At 37.9% G+C, this 19,219-nt stretch overlaps 1 protein-coding gene and 1 pseudogene across 3 annotated transcripts in view; both read right to left on the bottom strand.

Moving 5' to 3' along the window:
* Positions 1-7,940: 7,940 nt before the first annotated feature.
* On the bottom strand, positions 7,941-9,400 carry LOC134383506 (small ribosomal subunit protein uS2-like; annotated as a pseudogene).
* Positions 9,401-19,219, bottom strand: part of RPAP2 (RNA polymerase II associated protein 2) — a 78,782-nt gene continuing 68,963 nt past the window's right edge. The window contains exons 12-13 of one of the 3 annotated variants that reach the window (XM_063104624.1): positions 15,108-15,257; positions 9,401-13,100 (exon numbers count right to left, since the gene is read on the bottom strand). In XM_063104624.1, coding sequence (XP_062960694.1) covers positions 15,116-15,257 — 142 coding nt within the window. In that variant the 3' untranslated portion in view covers positions 9,401-13,100; positions 15,108-15,115. The remainder of the gene's footprint in view (positions 13,101-15,107; positions 15,258-19,219) is intronic. The other 2 variants (XM_063104623.1, XM_063104622.1) reach the window with 2 other exon arrangements.

Here is a 19,219-nt window from a genome sequence, read left to right as displayed (position 1 = left end):
TCTTCTTGTTGGATAGATCCCTTTATCATAACTATTTCATCGAATAGAATTTCAATTTCTTTAACCTTTCTCCCCGTCTTTTGGAATACCCATGATTCAGACGTTTGGGTGCTTAATGTTGTCTGCTAGCTCTCTTAGACAATCGTCATTTTTAAAAATTCTTTTTTCGTTCTTTTTGTCTGCCTGAGCTATTTCATAAAGACCATCTTCGTGTTTGGAAATTCTTTCTTCTGCTTGTTGTAATCTGCTGGTGAAGCTCTTGGTTGTGTTTTTTAATTCAGTGAATGTGTCTTTCAATTACTGGAGTTCTGCTACATTCCTTTAAAGAGATTAATCTCTTTGTAAATTTCCTCCTTCTTATCCTGGATACTTTTTCTCATTTTATAGTGTTGTCTTACAGAGTTCTCTTATATCATTGAGTTTCAGTAAGATAGTTACTCGGAATTCCTTTTTAGTCATTCTAGGGTTTCCTGTTCTGTAGGGTCTGGTACTTGAGATTTACTGAATTCCTTTGGCAGTGTCATATTTTCAGATTTTTTCATATTTCTAGTATCTCTATGTTGACTTTTGGTTATCTGTTAGATTAGTTGCTTTTTTTCTTCCTCTGGAGTGGACTTTGAGGAAAAAGACTTCTTCCTTTTTTTCTAGGCTCCTCCAGTGACTCTTCTTGTGTCATTGAAGACCAGTATGTGGTGGGCCATCTTCATGGTGGTCATGGAAGTTACTAATGCAGCAAGCTGTCTTGCAGCAGTAGTAGCTGTGTTTGTGGCTGTTGTGGACCACCTCTGTGGAAGTTGTGCAAGGCCTCATGGTTTGGCATGGCCTTCTGGGTGGTGGGGCAGAGGCTGGGTGGGTGGCTGCCCTGGTGTTCTACTTGCCTGGGGCCTCCCTCGTTGATGGCGGCATGCTGTGAGGGTGCTTGCCTTCTGTGCAGGTAGGGCGGAGGCAAGGTTGGCGGTTGCCCTGATCTCCTGCCTGCCTGGGGCCTCTCCTTTTGGTGGTGGCACGGAGTGTGGGGTCTTGCCTTCTGGGCAGGTGGGACAGGGGCTGGGGGTGGCTGCCCCAGTGTCCTGCCTGCTGGGGCCTCTCTTGTCTGTGGTGGTATGGCATGAGGGTTCTTGCTATCAGAATGACATCTTTAAAGTTCCAAAAGAAAAAAAATGACAACTTGGAAACGAGTGAAAATATCAGGCTTTCTCATACAAACAGAAGTAGGAATAATATATTTTCAGTAGACTGGCACTATGATAAATGTTAAAAGATGCTACTCAGGTAGAAAGAAAATATCAGATGGAAATGTGGTTCTACACAAAAGGAAGAGTGCTTGAAATATCACATATATAGGTAAACATATAAGACTTTCCCTCTCATTTTAAAATTTATTTAAAACAGAATTGACTATTTGAGGCAGAAAATATAATCATTTGTGGTGAGGTTTAGACCATATAAGGGTATTTCAAAAAGTTTGTGGAAAAATAGAATTGAAAGATAATACAAACATTTCCATGAACTTTTTGAAGTACCCTCATATGTAGAGGTGAAATGTATGATAATATAGCACAAAGGATGGTAGGGGTGAAAACGGCAATATACTGTTGTTTTGAGGTTTTTACATGCAGAAAATGCACAAATTTATGAAGTGATATGAAATTATTTGAAGATGCAGTATGATAATTAAAATATGCACATTTTAAATCCTAGAGCAATCACTAAAAAATACAAAACAGAGAAGTGTAGCTTTAGTAGTGAACATAAATGGAGTTCTAAAAATATTCAGTTAAGAAAACAAGGTAGAAAAAGAGAGGAATAAAAAACAAAGAACAGATAGGACCAAATCAAAAACAAATACTGGGATGATAGGGTTAAACACAATTATATTAATAGTTATATTAAATATAAAGGGTCCAAACACCCCAATTATAAGGCAGAGATTGTCAGATTAACTGGATAAAAGCAAGGCTCAACTACACACTGTCTAGAGGAAACCAACTTTAAATATAAAGACACGGGTAGGTTAAAAGGATGGAAAAATTATACCATGCAAAAATTAATAATAAAGAAGCTAGAATGGCTATATTAATATCAAACAAAATATACCTTAGGACAAGAAATGTCACATGGAATAAAGAGAGTCATTTTATAATAATTGAGAGTACAATTCATCAAGAGGACATAACAATTCTAAATATTTATATGCCCAATTACAGAGCTTCAAAATACATGCAACAAAACTGATGGAACTTAAAAGAGAAATAGACAAACCCACAATTATAGAGACTTCAAGGTTCTTCTTTCAGTATCTGATAGAACAAACTGACAAAATCAGCAAGGATATGGAAGATATTAACAACACTATCAACCAACTTGACCTAATTGACATTTGCAGAACACAAGTGCATATGAAACATGTACCAAATTAGGCCATATTCTGAGCCATAAAACAAGTCTCAATAAATTTAAAAAGATTAAAATCATACAGAGTATACACACACACACACACACACACACACACACACACACACATATTTTTTTTTAAGAAGATGACTGGTAAGGGGATCTTAACCCTTGACTTGGTGTTGTCAACACCACACTCTCCCAAGTGAGCTAACCGGCCATCCCTATATAGGGATCCGAACCCATGGCCTTGGTGTTATTAGCACCACACTCTCCCAAGTGAGCCACAGGCCAGCCCAAGAGTATATTTTTTTATAAAAATGGAATTAAATTACAAATTAATAACAAACATATCTGGGAGAAACAACATACCTCTAAATAAGAGTCAAATAAAAAACCACAAAGAAAATTTAAAATTGTTTTGAATTGAATGAAGATGAAAATAAACTTTTCAAAATCTGTGGGATGCAACTAAGACAAATATTTAGAAGAAAATTTATAGCTTGTTTTAGAAAAGAAGGAAGGTCTCAAACCTGGTCTAAGCTTAGTGGTCTAAACTTCTATCTTAAGCTAGAAGTGGAGCAATGGAGCAATTTGAACCCAAAGGAAGTAGGAGGAAGAAAATAATGAAGATCAGAAATCAATGAACCAGAAAATAAAAAGATAGAGAAAATAAATGAAACATAAAATCTTTTTTAAAAAAATCAATAAAATTACTATCATCTAGATGATCTAGACTGATCAAGAAAAAAAGAAGACTCAAATTACCAGTATCTGGGAAAAGAGAAAACACTACTAAGATCCTCCTTAATTAAAGGGCAAACAAGAGGATATTATGAATTACTTTATGCAAATACATTTGAAAACTTAGAAGAAAAGGGAAAATTCCTTGGAAGATGGAAATTTCCAACATTGACTCATGAAAATATATGCCTGAATATCCATGTTTCAATGGAAGTAACTAAATTCATATTTAAAAATTTTCCCACAAAGAAAATTTCCAGGCCCAGACAATGTCAGCAGTGAATTCTATGAAACACTTAAGAAAGAAATAATACCAATCCTTTACCCCTGCAGGACTTTCGGTAAATAGAATTGGACAGTACACCTTCCAATTCATTTTATGAGGCCAATAGTACTTTGATTTCAAAACCAGACAAAAACATTACAAGAAAAATTAGAAACCAATATCCCTCATGAACATACACAAAATAATGAAATGAGTACAGCAATATACAAAAAAGAAAATATATCATAATCCTGGGAAAACCAGGAATGAAAGGTTAATTTAATATTTAAATATCAACAAATGTATTTTACATCATTAGCAGAAATGAGGAAAAAAACCATATGATCATCTCTAAAGATGCACAAAATTTAACACCAATTTATGATTTAAAAAGGCAAAAACCTCTCAGCAAACTATGGATACCAGGGAATTTCTCCAACCTGATAAGCGTTTCTGTGAAAAATGTACAGCTGACATTATACTTAATGGTGAGAGACTGGAATACTTGCTCTCTAAGATTGGGAGCAAGGGAAGGATGTCTGCTTTCACCACTTATGTTCAACATTGTTTTTGAAGATTCTAGCAAGGGCAGTAAAGCAAGACATATAGATCGGCAAAGAAGTAGTACACAGTTTTCTTCATTTGCTGATGACATGATTGTGTATGTAGAAAATCCTAAGGATTCTACAAAAAAGCTACTAGAACTAATAAGTAGTCAGGAAAGTATTGTATTTCTAAAAATGACCCAGAACCCTAATTCTGTAGACATCTTAATCACCAATATAAATACCTTGACGTGTGTGTTACTTTCCACAAAAAATTCGAGGCTTTAATCAAAGGGAGAACAAAGTTGTGATAGAGGTGTTTGCTGGTTTATTGAATTGATTCTTGCAGAAGTGGGTTGAAAGGTCTTCAGTAACAGCTTCTTCTTCTACTTCGTAAATATTCCTCCTCTGCCCTGGAGGCTTTCCTCAAGAAACTCCTAAAGCAACTGACTTGTTTCCCCAAACTCGGAAAAGCCAAGGGCTGCTTGGTTGTCCCATGGTCTCTCAACCTATAATCAAGTTTGTAGGCTCCAAACAAAAAAATTCTGGGCCTCAAAATCAAAGTGTATTTTGACTCGAGCCAGGACTTCCTCCATAAGCTCAGCTATCCCTGTCACGATCACCCGTGCTCTGCAATGGAATTGGGGTGGAAGGGAAGGAAATCTCAGTTTAGCTCACTGAGACAGGGTGACTGTCCAAATCCCAGGTGGATTTTGATTGAAAGAGTCCTGTCTTGAGCTCCTTCTATCTTCAAAGCTCATGGGACTTTTTTTTTTTTTTTTTTTTTTTTTTTGCTTAGCAGGATGAGCCGTAGATAAGAGGTTTGAGAATAGGTTCTAGCAATTGCTGTGCTAACAGTGGCTGATTTTGTGTCAGGCAAACCTCTGTGGTTCTTAGGTTGTGCTTTTTTAAAGTTAGGACTTAGACTAGCTCAGTGATTTTCACTCTTTTTTTCTAGTAGCAAGACTCTTTGTAGAAAGGAAATCTTATCTGGATGCCCAATATGGAAAAGATAGGTTAGAGATGTTCTGGTTGACTTTGAAGGTGAACTCTCTCTCCCTTGTGGCCATATGAAATGTGGCTTTGTCTAAATAATTCTGTATTTTAATTTTTTCCCCAAAGATGGATAATGTGTTAATGGGACAATGCAAGAAGGACAAGAAAGAGGTAAGGATATGGGAGCAAGCAAGTTAACACATTATAGGATATGCTTTTCCATATTAAAAATGAAGATAAAAGGTATTATAGGAGATATTAGTAAATTGTTCTCTGAAGTCTTATAAATTACAACATGAAATTATATTAAGTTATATGTGTGCCAACTTCAAAATATTGCAGTGCATGAAGTGGACACTGTCTTTCTTGGGTGTATGGCCCTAGTAAGTACGGGTCAGGCAGACGGGCATCCAGGGACCTGGCTTTTCCTGCTCATTTATAATAATAAAAGCTTTCACTGCTCCAGCATGCCATTTTATTGCTATCTTATTTTTGTCAAAGGCCCTGTGAGCTTGGTTGGTTCAAGGGTCACCCAGAAAATAACCAGCTTCCACTTTCTCTAATTTATGCAAACTAGAGCTAGGTGACTGAGAACTTGCTTTTGGTCTGCAAGACATAGGGAGTTTTGCAAGCCCTAGGGGAGTGCAGAATTTCCTGAAGATGTTGCAAGGTGGCTGGCTTTCTTCTGAAGTCATGCAATATTCTCCTTCACTTTGGTTATGACTGCAGAGGTGCTGGGAAGCAAATTGAAAACTAGCACCTGGGAGTGAGCTTTTCTCTATTGGCACAAGAGGTGAGGTCAGCTCATTTAGAGGGAAGAGCTTGTGCTGCTGCTTTCATCTAAAGGTATTTTGATCCAATTCCACCTCCCAGTTCCTTCACTGGTAATCAGTTTTCCAAAACACAAACACAAGTATTTTTGCTGATGGAAGCGCAGGCAAGGGCTTGAAAATTTAGAGTAGAGAGCTGGATGGCCAGGGAGATTTTACAAAAATTCATATTTTGCTAGCTTAATTTAGAGAAGGACACAAACATTCCCAAAGAAAATGAGCTTTACTGGGGAATAACCAATTTAATCAGGGCATTTCTTCATCAGGATTGACACAGGACAGCCCTAAGCAGCCACTGACCCGTACCTCTTAACCTCCAGGTTGTGTTGCACATGAGAGGTTAGGATTCCCAAGTAGGGTTTTGATGAGAGCACACACATACTGCAGTGTGCCTCCCAGCCTGGACAGCAGATGTCCCAGAAGCTAGTCCCAACCTCAGACTCAGGCCTTTCTAGGTACATTTCAGATGAAAGTCACCCCTGCTCCCAGCCCCACCTTCAGCCCAGCAGAGGTGGGCTTCTAGACATCCTTACTCATCTTTTTCTACCAGTGCTTATAATGTGAGGCTATTATTTTCTTTTTCTTTTTTTGGCAGCTGCCCAGTATGGGGATCTGAACCTTTGACCTTGGTGTTATAACATGGTGCTCTAACCGAGCTCAACAGCCAGCCCAAGATTTTCAAATTTCAGAATGGTACCACTTTCCTTGGGTCTGGGTAAATCTTTAGAGAATTGATTCTGTTCTCTAGAGAGCAGGAAGATCAACTGGCTTTTGGACATGACTATAAGCAGAAGATGCTAAATAATATCTTAAAGAGACTCCATTAAGTGTGTTAAGCCTAGTGGGGTTAAGTGTTTGAGAATCTCATGGAAACAGAACTATTCAAAGGGCAAGATTTAAAAAAAAAATCATCATTCTCTGAATATAACAGCATATGTGCTAGTTCCTGAAGCATTTAAATGGAAAGTGAAACTGAATCAGTTTACTTTTCATAGTAAAATCTATTCAGAATTCAAGACTTTTTCCCTGAAAGAGCAACAGGGTTTTTGTAAAACATTTCTTCCCATTCTTTGAAATTCAGAGTTTACAAGAAAACCTGGGGGTTATGCTTTATTAAGGGCAATATTTTATTTCAATAATGAAGAATGCCCCATGGGGATCAGGGAGTGGTGTTCTGGAAAGGAGACAGTGCAGGCTCTGAGTCAGCAGAGCACATGCTGAACCCCAGACTGGGTCAGACTGCCAGGGTGAGAGAGAGAGAGAGAGAGAGAGAGAGAGAGAGAGAGAGAATGGATGTGTGTGGTGTGGTGGAGGCGAAGAAAGGATCAAGAAAATTAACCACAAGTTTTTCATTTGGAGAGTTTGGTATAGTCAGTTTTCCTCCTATCTGCTTCACAATACATTACTGCCCAAAGAATTTTTTGTGTGTGTGTGTCTTTTTTCGTGACCGGCTCTCAGCCAGTGAGTGCACCGGTCATTCCTATATAGGATCCGAACCCGCGGCAGGAGCGTCGCTGCGCTCCCAGCGCCGCACTCTCCCGAGTGTGCCACGGGCTCGGCCCCTGCCCAAAGAATTCTAATCCTCTTAGTTGGCTTGAACCCTAGTGGGCTCTATCTTAACCACATTTGCCACTTTTCACTGAATTTTTTCCAACTTCAGACTTTTATGTCTTAAAAAGAACATGCCTTGGTACCTTTCCTGCTGCTGTATCTTTCCTCTTGAGGGGTCCCTGCCTGGGCCATGCCTCTCCCTTATCCCTCTTTCTATCCCTACCTCAACCCCGACCCATCCTTCTGTGCCATCTCGAAAGTCCCCTCCTATCTCTCTGACCACTGCAGCATACCCAGTGCCTCTTAGGGTGGTACAACCATGTAGTTTATTGTCCAAACCAGAATACTTTTGGAAGTAAAAGGGGGCATTTTTAATTGATTGGTGCTGGGATAACAGGACTGTCCCAGGAAAGGCAGTATATGTGTCCCTCTTCAGGGCATTTGCAGTTGTGACCCCCTCCCATAGGCAGGCTGAAGATTTGAGGGAGTGACTTTCTTGTCTTTGCATCCCTTATGTCCAGCCAGTATTTTTTTTTAAATAAACTTTTTATTTTGAAATAATTTTAGATTTACAGAAAGTTGCAAAGATAGTACAGAGTTCCTGTATACCCTTTACCCAATTTCTCCCTTCAGTAACATCTTGCATTTCCATGGTACATTTGTCAAAATTAAGAAACTGCATTGGTTTATTACCATTAACTCCAGATGTTTTTTGGATTTCACCAGTTTTCCCATTAATGTCCTCTTCCTGCTCCAATCCAGAGCAGGATACCACACGGTATTTAGTTTACATGTTTCCCTGGTCTGTGACAATTTTTAAGTCTTTCCTTGTTTTCCATGACCTTGACAGTCGTGAGGAGTACTGGCTAAGTACCCTGCAGAAATGTCCCCCAAACCGGGTTTGCCTATTTTTCTCATTAGACTGAGGTTATGGGTTTTGAAAAGAATACCACGGAGGTGAAGTGCCCTTCTCATCACACATCAGGGGGTACATGATATGCACATGACATCACTGGTGATGTTAACCTCCATCACATGGCAAAGGCAGTGTTTTTCCTTTCCCTACTCTATTCTTTGGAAGCAAGTCATTAAGTTTAACCCACTCAAAGGGTGGACTAAGCTCCACCTTCTGGAAGTAGTATCTACATATATTATTATTTATTCATTTATTTAGACACAGACGTTTCTTTTCCAACAATCTTTTGTTTTCTGTTTAACAGCTCGTGGTAAAACAATTTAAGACCACTCAGTGATCGTTCCTATCCATTCAGTGTCTGAGCAACGGAAGCTGCAGATCAGTCTTCAGTGGCAGGCTGAGTGCCCCAGTCTTCAGTAGGGACTTGCTGAATAGGCCCAGAATGCACCTGCATGCTTTCAGACTTGTCCGCTTTCAGACCAGCCTGCAACGTCATGTTGAGTAGCAGTAAAGAGCGGTCCATTCACCCTTAAATTCCTCTTTGGTCACAGCCCTTTCAGCAGTGGCCTGCTCTTCCTTTTCAGTCTCTTCACGATCTCAATAGACATCAGGCATGATTTCCCATGGGGGCTCACTGGAGACCACACAGAACTTCTTGGCCCAACATCCCCATCAGACTCACTAAGTGAACTCCTTTGTTGCTGCATGCATGGTAATGTCTACACAGCATAGAGGAGAATCTGTTACATGGAACAATGGTAGCCATACTACCATTAATAAGACACCTCTGAGAGGCTGGTGAACTGCCCTGGGATTGGTAACCTTGAGAAGATGTAGCTCCCGGAAGGCTGAGTGGCTCAGGTTAGTGAAGGTTCCGGGAATGAAGTGTCCAGCAATAGGAGTGGCTCCACTGGCAGCAGCAAATTTCAGGACAGTCTGCTGGTCAATATTCCTGGAGGATACGACTCTGACTTCTGGTGGATTTTCAATGGCAACAATGGTATGAGCCATGAGCAGAAGTTTCTCCCAGGTCCTCTTCAGATTTATGATGTAGATACCATTACTTTTCCTTTCTGTAGATGTAGTATTCCATTTGGAAGTCAAGACTGGTGTCACCTGAGTTCCTGCTGCAAGGAACTTGAGGACATACTCCTCCATTTGCAGGACATCAAGGGTTCCTGGACATTGTGAAAGTTTCTCTTTAGGTCATGATGGGTACTAAGAACGCCATATGGACCCCTCTGTGGGTAGCGTGAAAGGGCCCTACATATATTATTTGGAACTCTTTCGTAAGGAAGATGTGTCTCTTCTCCATTTATTTATTCCATCATTTATATCAGTATGAACTCATGTATATTTTATACTTTGGGTTATAATCCAATATTGCTTATATTGTTGACAAAATTCTTCCAGCATTGGCCATTGGGAGGTCTTTCAGATTGTTTCCTGTGTCCCTTTGACATGCTCCTATCCGCTTGTTTTGAGCACTTGCTTACTTTCTGGTACTATCAAGATGCTTCGGGCTTATCTTGTATTTCCCCTGCCCAGCCTTAGAACTAGCCATTTTCCCAAGAAGTCTTGGTTCCTTTTACTAGAAAATGATATTTAGAAACTAAGATCCAGTACAGTATTTTGAACTGAATTCTGCTTTAGTCTTCCCAAGCTAACAAAAACTTGGTAGGAGTGTGTTAGAGGCAGATGCAGCATCCCCAAAAGCAGCTGGCCCTGCAGTGACCTGGTGGCAGTGGTTCACTTGGATTCCTAATGTTTCTATAGTGAGCTAATGATACCTCACCTAAGGCCTCTAGACCTGCAGAGTGTAGGAGATAACTGAAGATATATATCTGGGTGCAAGGAAGGAAGAAGTGGGGATATAGCAGCTTCTCCCCCTCTTTACCCCTGGCGGGTGTCACTAGTAGGTCAGAGACAGGGCCCTGTTATCATCTATGATTTTTAAGTTTTATTGAGGTATAATTTATACACATAAAATCCACCTGTTTAAAGTGCACAAAACAATTATTTTTAAAGTTTAGAAAGTTGTGCAAAAACCACAATTTAATTTTAGAACATTTTCAGCACCCCAAAGAGAGCCCCTGTGCCCATTTGCAGACAATATCTGTTTTCACCCCAGGCCCATGGAACCACTAATTTAATATGTGCTTTAGAGATTTGCCTTTTCTGGATATTTCATATAAATAGAATCATACCATATGTTGGTCTATTGTATCAGACTTCTTTCACTTAGCATAATGTTTTTGAGGTTCATCCATGCTGTAGCATGTATCAGTACTGTACTGTCTGGATATATCACTTAAAAATCCATTTACCAGTTGATGGTCACTTGGATTATTTCCACTTTTTGAGTAAATAAATAATACTGCTGTGAACATTTGCCTACAAGTCTTTGTGTGAACATATTTTCATTTCTCTTCAGGTGGAATACTGAGTGGAAGGAACTGCCGGATCATATGGTAAACATGTTTAACTTTTTAAAATACTGCCAAACTGTTCTTTAAAGTGGCTGCATCATTTTACATTCCCACCAGCAATGTATTAAAGCTTCAGTTTCTCTACATCCTCACCAACACTTACCTTATGTCTTTTTTATTATAATCATTCTAATGGGTGTGAAGTGGTATCTCATTTTAGTTTCAACTTACAATTTCCTAATCACCACACATCTGAAAATATGCTAAGCCATTTGTATATCTTCTTTGCTAAAATTCTATTCAAATCTTCTGCCCATTTTCAAATTGTTTGCCTTATTTTTGAGTTTGAAGAATTCTTTACATATTCTAGATATAAGTCCTTTTTCAGATATATGATTTGAAAATGTTTTTTCCCAGTCTGGTTTGTCAATTAATTTTAATGGTGTTTCTCTGAAGCAGAAAAGTTTTATACTTTGAAGTCCAACTTGTTAATATTTTCTTTTGTGGACTGTGCTTTTGGTGTCTTAAGATCTCTTTTCCTAAATCAAGGTCATCTAGGTTTTCTCTTATGTTTTCTTCTAAAAGTTTTAAACTCTCATGTAGTCTCTGATCCATTTTGAGTTATTTTTGTGTATGGTAGGAATTAAGGGTCTAAATTAATGTTTTTGCATCTGATATCTATTAGTTCTAGCACTATTTGTTGAAAAGACTATCTTTTCTCCGTTGAATTGCCTTGGCACCTTTGTCAAAAGTCAATTACCATAAATGTGAGGATTTATTCCTGGACTCTCATTTCTGTTCCACTGATCTATCTGCCTGTCTTTATATCAATACCACACCATCTTGAGTACTGTAGCTTTGTAGTAAGTTTTGAAATCAAGAAGTGCTCTTCATTTTCAGAATTGTTTTGGCTATGCTGAATCCTTTGCATTTCCAAATAAATTTTAGGACCAGCTTGTCAATTTTTCAAAAAAGTCCACTGTGATTTTGCTAGGGATTGCATTGAATCCGTAGACTTGGGGAGAACTACTATCTTAACAATACTGGACCTTGCAATTCATGAACATGGAATGTTTCTACATTTATTTATACCTTTAATTTCTCTGAATGTCTTATAGTTTTCATTACACAAGTCTTGTACTTCTTTTGTTAAATTTATTCCTAAGTATTTAATTCTTTGAGCTATTGTGAATGGAATTGTCTTAATTTCATTTTTGGATTTTTCATTGCTTGTATACAACACCACAATTGATTTTTATATATTCATACTGTAGTCTGTGACCTTGTTAAACTTGATTAGTTCTCCCACACTATGCTTTTTGTTGTGGTTAGACCCTCATCCAGTCAGATGAGTAAAAAAAATGTTAGAGGCCCCAGACCAACAACATGGTAGCAGCAGCCTTTGCGTGCAGTTTTAGTTTTTGCAAGTCCTTTCCCAAAGAGATTGTATGACCCATTGCCTTATGTTACAGAGTACAGAACTGAAATCCAGAAAGTCTAGGTAACTTGGCCACAGAACCAATCTTCAGCAGAGCCAAGAAGGGAATTCATATCCCCATGTCCTTGCCCACTGACCTCCCCGTTCCACCAGGCTGCTTTCTGGCCTCTTTCCAGAGTTGGGCTTTAGCAGCTGTCATTTCCTCCAGTGTCCAAAAGTATAGATCTGATTTTATCTTTTTTCTTGGCCCTTCAGTAAAGCTCCCCACATTATCTGAGGCCCATCTAAACTGCTCTGGAGGTCCTGCTAACTTGCCTGCTTGACATACACTTTGAAAAGTAATCTGAATTCTAGAGATTGTCTCTCTTGAAAACAAACTACAGATTCCATTTTGTTTTTATTTCCTTGAGTCCAGAAAGTTCTGGGATTCTCCTGTTTTGGACTTGTGAGGTTAACCTTGTTGCTCAGGACCATTTTACAGCACAGTCAGCTTCTTTAAAAGAAAAATGACTAGACTTCCAAAGGGCTTCATCTTAGATTGCATTTATTGACCTAATTGTTTGCTGTTCTTCAGAATCTAGAGTTTAGATTGGGAGGCCAAAATGGTAATTTTCTCTCTCTCTCTCTCTTTTTTTTTTTGGTTAACCGATATGATGGCTGGAATCATCCAGAAAAATCAGAGGTTATTATATTTTCTTGAATATTCATTCCAAGTTTCAATTTAAGACTTCAACTTTCATTTTCAAATAAAAATACTATGTCTTGTAGCTAGGGATACAAGGACTTGATTATCCTTATTGGAGTAATTGTTCTCTTCTAGGGAAGTTATCCTCTACAGTTAGGGACTGGGAGGTAGGGGTTGAAATCTAAGGAGGTAAAGGTCTTTTTTGTAACAAAGCTAGTTATCAGTCACCACTAGACCATCATTGTGGTTAGAATTCCAAAAATGGTGAATAGAAGTTCATCTTTTATTCTGTCTTCATGCATTATATCTGTGAAGCAAAAAAGGATAGTTTGAATAAAACACCTTTCAGGTGACATTGTTGGGCTTTCAGGTGACATTGTTGCCCAAGCAGATAGCTTAATTGCAATCTTATAAGAGGCCCTGAGCCAGAGGGCCTCTTATAAGGGCCACAGATCAACTGTGCCTAGATTCCTTATTCACAGAAACTGTGAGATTTAAAAAAACGCTTCTTGTTTTAAGTCACCAAGTTTTGGAGCGACCTGTTAAGTAGCAAAAGATAACTAATATACCACCATAACAAAAGCTAGTTAGAGCTGGATTTTTTTTCCCTGTTATTTGCAACTGAAAGCATTTTAACATATGCTAACTACTGGTAATCTTGAAAAGGTTACTAGACATTAAAATCTTTAGATTCAAATGTATTAACTATGGTTTACAAAAATCATGCAAAAAGAAAAAAATCTGTCCACCTACTTAAAACCATGTCTATTTCTCATATGGAAAATTACGTAATAAGGCCTCATTCATTCATAATCCTTTATAATACCGACAAAGTCTGGGCCAAGGTTTACCTTTGATTACTTAAGCAAATGAACAATGTAAGCAAATAATGATCACCAGCCAACTATTTAAGTCCACTTAAAGAATCTATTGTTCAAAGTCCTTAAAGCCACTTTAACGCCATCTGTTTACATATAAGTTTAAAATATGCTAATTAAAAATGATTCTTAATTGGTTAAAGCAGGTCTAGAAGTACTTCTGGTCAGGCATTGTTTGCTCTCAGTCTGAAATCTTTCAGCCAATGGATATAGGGTGTCATGAACTGCACAGTATGATTAATTCAATTATCTGGACCTAACATTCAATAAAACAAAAAACTCCAACCTTACCACATTCTTTGAGAGCCTTTGAATGCTATGGTTATACAGGCCAACCTGAGCTCACTCCCTAAGTAAAAGCCTCTGCTTTACAAGGTTCTTAGGGTAGCAGGATCACTTGGAAAGGCCATTGGATATAAGTGAGAGGGAGTTACAGTGCTCATTCCTTATATTCTACTTTCTTGCAGGTTTAATAAAGGGATGCTTTTCTTTCTTACCTGCCAAAATACCTCTCTCAAATACCCTTCCTGCATATTTAAAGATTTGCTTGAAGATTTTTATAAAAATTCAAAAAATAAAAGTAAATATAAAATAATATACATCAAATGTGCTTCTGGAAAGGAGATGGGATAGGAGGCGGAGGTGAAGGGGGAATTTTCCTTTGTTTTATTAATGTGCTCTTCTGTATTGCTTAATTTTTATTTTACAATGAAAATATTGCTCTTATAATTTAAAAATTATTTAAAGTTAAAAAAAGAGAAAACGCTCTCTTAGAGGATCTCATTTGTAGGTAAGTATGAATTCCTTCAACTGTAACATTAAATCAATACCTACAGGAATACTTGGGAGTGTGTGAAATGAGTAGTAAAGGAGGAAGAGATGGGAGTTATGATTAGGGCCGGACAGAGGGGACATTCTGATGGGCAGTGTGTCCGGGAGCAGAATCAGGGTTCAGCAGAGCCAGACTTGTAAATGTATCTGTTATCTGTACATGAGATGACTCAGGTGTTGGCTGAGTAGGGAGTGATTTCACTGAAAGGGGTAGTAGGATGAGCATGTTCACAATGGACACTGCAGTAGCGGGGCTGAAGTAAAATGCTACTTCCTGGGAAGAAACTTATCAGATGGGACATGTGGGATGAATTAGGTCTGAGTATGAAACTGATAGAGGGGAATTTCCTGGAATGCAAGAAACAGAACTAATTGCTATGGCCTACAAAGGAGGAAATAGGAGGGATAGGGCAAAAGTAAGAAGAGTAAACAGGAAATGACTGAGGCAGCTGAGAACTAAGGGATATTATGTCCTTCCTCAGCAAGCTGAGGGCATCTTGAGGTATGTTCTTGGTTTTTAAAATTTCCAACATAAAAAAAAAAAAAAAGAATCCAAATAGACAACAAATGAAGAAAAAAACAAAGTGTAACACAATCCAACTCACCACTCTGGTTAACAGTTGGTTCTAAATATGATGGTTAAACTTTCAAGGTCTTCATTCTTTAGATGTAATTCTTCAAGCAGGGTGGCTATAAACTGTATAAATACCACATTTTCCTGAGAATGCTTCTGAATGCCAAGAATCGGGGTCAGTCTGAAATAACCAGAAATAATAAATGCATATCCATAAAATGAGAAGGGCTAAGGGCCTCCCATTTGCAACATGGCAAAAAGATTTTGTGAGGATAATGAGGTCTCTCTGATTTAACAAAACTCCTAGGGAGAGAAGGCTTTACTAACAAAGGCAAAAGAGGTCTCAGGAAATGATTGAAAGATTAAACATTGTTAAGTATGGAAAGAAGTTTAAAAGACTGACTCTGTAACATGTTCATCATGCCAGCAAAAACTACTAAAATTCTGCTCAGGAAAGAAAATTAATGAACACTTTCCATCTGGGGAAGAGAGACTGTGGACAGGAGCTTAGAAGCTGAGAAGTGCTTTGAACACATAATTTATATTGAATGTTTGGATTATACCACCTGAAAAAGACAAACAAGATTACCTTTTGGATGAAACCTTAACATTTTTTTTAAAACACTGAATAAATGAATTACATCTTATAAGTCACTTAATACCAACTTCATAAGGAGCAATATGGTTTTTTCTTTAACCATTTATTGTAAATACCCCTAAAGATTAATTGCACATAATGGAATCTTTCTTTTTTTTTTGGTGGCTGACCAGTACAGGAATTGAACTCTGGACCGTGGTGTTGTCAGTACCACACACTAACCAACTGAGCTAACTGGCCAGCCATATAATGGAATCTTAAAAGTAATCTTAAAAGTAATCAGTAAGCATGATTTTCAAAAAGTGAGTAATACCTAATCCAATCACAAAGAGTAAAGGCCACTGCTTTTCAGAAATATTTTTAATTGCTAAAGAGTATGCTTCCCAGAGTCCCTGCAAATTACATTCCTGGAAAGCTTTTTGGGAGAAAATTCCTTTTTCCCCAAATAGACTTACACTTCCCACAAAGCTCTTGCAGATGCGTATTTAACCTTGGTCATTGCCACTGGGCACATCAAATATATATAAAATAACTCTAGGACTTAAGTCAATAAAGCTTAAGAAATCAGAGCAGATCAGATCCATAGTGAGTGTAGATTGGGAAAAGTTTCCTGAGAGACAGATTTCTTCCTTGCTTAGCCATCTCATTACAGAAAGCAAAAGTAAAAGTAAAAATTTGTCAGAATTGTCCAAAGATGGCCAGAACGTCTGGGGAGGTGGTAAATTCTCTATGTCCCTAAAGGTATCTCAGCAAGAAAAGGAGACTGATGCGACTCCAACAGTCAAGTGAAATCCACAGAGTTCTACCTGGGAGAACCACTACAGTGCATTCCTCGTCCCTTTCTCCTGTATTTCTTTACAGCTAGGGGATGGAGTACCAACTTCTCACAGTTCATGAGTTTTGTCTGTAGGTATTCCCCAAAGGTAGTTCATACTGAGAAACACGACTATCCAAGTCTCCCAATGCCAAGCCCAAGCTGGGTACTTAGGTGAACCTAGACAGTTGTAGCCAGCTTTTCCTGAGGCATCTTCTTGCACAGAAGGTGGAACCCAGAAGCCAGCTCTGGCTTTTCTCACACTTAGGAGATGCCAACATTTAAATTATAAGTTGCTACTTACCCACAATAAGACCCAAAATACTGGGAATGTGATAAACATTGGATAAAATAAGACCAAGAAGTCCAGAGAAGACAGATCAAATATATCAACTCCACAGAAACCTAGCTTTGCATGTATTTAAGATGGTATTTATACGATGCATCCAAAACAACTTCTCTGACTTTCAAGGAGACTAGTATTTGGCTCATATATGAATAAAGTTTGGGTTGGCCTGTTAGCTTGGTTGGTTAGAGTATGGTGATGAAAATACCAATGTCCAGGGTTCGATTCTTTACTGGCCAGCCACCAAAAGAAAAAAAAAAAAGAAAAGGTTTTCTCAGTTATGTCTTAAAGTGCCATTAGTACTTACCCCAAATTTCCAAACCTAACCCTAAAATTAGAAATAGGTGGTGACTATCAGATTTCTCAACCTGTGTGCCCATATAAGAACGGAAAATGTGGATGAGTTATTACAGTGAAAGAGATTGTAAGAGAACCCCTCTATCAAATGCTCTAATTGGAAAATATTTTAGGAATAGTAACACTTCTCTAGCAAACTTACAGACTAAAATGCTTCTATAAATGAATAACTCCATTACAAGATGTGTTCAAATTTACATAATTTTTTTTTTAAAAAGGGTTAATGAGAAACTTTAGCTAAGAAAAAAAAGAAAAAGAAAAGGAAGGCAACTGTGAACATGACTCTGAACAGCCACTTCAACTCTTTAGCGCTGGCTTCTGAGATGAACTCTGTTCACTTCCAGTCTAACTGTAAGCCCTAAGGAAACTACGTACACAACACAGTTCTAATCCTAGCTGTTCCAGGAATGCTTGTATGATTTGGGGCAAGCTGAACCTCAAAGCCCTATAGTATATCTATAAAATGGGGCTAATAATACTTAAGTATTTTAAAAGATCATTAAAAAATTCAAATGGGATAGTTAATTATGATAGTGATTATAATATCAACTAACATTTACCGTGTATTAGCTATGAGTACTTACTATGTACTTGTTCTAAGCATGAATTATCTCCTTTAACTGTATAGTGTTGCTGAAGGATGTAGTTATCACCCCCATTTTATGGACAAGGGAATAAAGGCACAAAAAATTGAAGTATCTTTCCCAAGGCCACAGAGACAAGGAGCAGTGGTCAGGGCTTTGAACCTAAGCAATTTATCTCAAAGAGCCCAAGCTCTTAGCCAATATGCTAGCTTTCATTCTTTGTAGGATGTGTAGAGTACTCTATAAATTTAATCTTTTTTCTTTCTTTTTTTTTCTTTTTTTTCTTTTTTTTTTACTATAAATTCAATCTTTACTTACCTGACTGATGTGTACTGAGCCTGCAAAGAACATACAGAAGAAACAAAGTAATTTAAATTTGCCTTAGACAACAAGAGGACTATAAATATAAAAATGGCAAGTAGGGGGCAGGCAGAAGGAAGTGCTGAAAGAGAAATCACACAAAGTCTGGTGTCTGCTGCAGACAGGAGTATCAACTTGAGGCCTGGAGATTTCTACAGCAAGTCATTAAACAGACAGATAGCAATCCTTAGGCATCTGAAGCCAGGATTTATTGACTGTTCTTAACATTTGAGCCCTAAGTGTTGTTGCATAATTATACTCCTGGAAAGTTAGCCAACAAGATTTCCTAAACCCTATTTATTCCCTCATATTTCCCTTTTAATCTTTAACTTAAAGGACTTCTTTCCCACCCCACCCCCAGTCCCTAACCCAGAATGTAAATCATTATAGACCTATATAATATTAACTTTATGAGTTATAAGTTGACTTAAATTCTTTCTGGAATAAGGTGAGGTATAAATGAACAAATACTCCAATAGTTCCTGTGCACCTCTACACCTCAAGAATCCAGTAGATCACTTTTGGAGAGTCATGTAAAAATTATGTTTTTTTCTTTAAAATTATCCTGTCTAGAAACCAGGCTCATGAATTCAAAAAGTGAAGAATGATTTTGAGAAGTTATAAAGTCATAATAAATTATATATGTCAAGAAAGATGCTGAACCTTGAAAATCTGACCTATAGTATAATTTTATAAATGATTCATTCAAGAAAATCATGATTTGCTTCTATTTCCAAAGTAATTTACATTTAAATTTAAATGAGAACTATATATAATCCTTATGCTTTACATATTCCTTGTCTCATCTACTTTAACATGTTTTATTACTTAATAGCAATAGACTACCTGCCCACTCTTCCAGGCTGGCTGCTTGTTGGGGGCATTTTCTGAATTTCTATGTCATCTCTCTAACAAGAAGCTCTGTGCCTGCTTGTATAGATGAATCAGAGACAAGATCATAACATTATACCAGCCTATTATGGTTATGGTCAACTATAAGAGTTGGTTGTAGCTACTGCCAAACTGCTGGGATCCTTTCTAGGGCACATGCTGCCCTGATGACAGGTGTCATTGGGCTGACTGA

This window comes from Cynocephalus volans, chromosome 8, assembly GCF_027409185.1.
Source record: "Cynocephalus volans isolate mCynVol1 chromosome 8, mCynVol1.pri, whole genome shotgun sequence".
Classification (NCBI taxonomy): Eukaryota; Metazoa; Chordata; class Mammalia; order Dermoptera; family Cynocephalidae; genus Cynocephalus; species Cynocephalus volans.
This window is presented reverse-complemented; position numbering and strand designations above follow the sequence as displayed.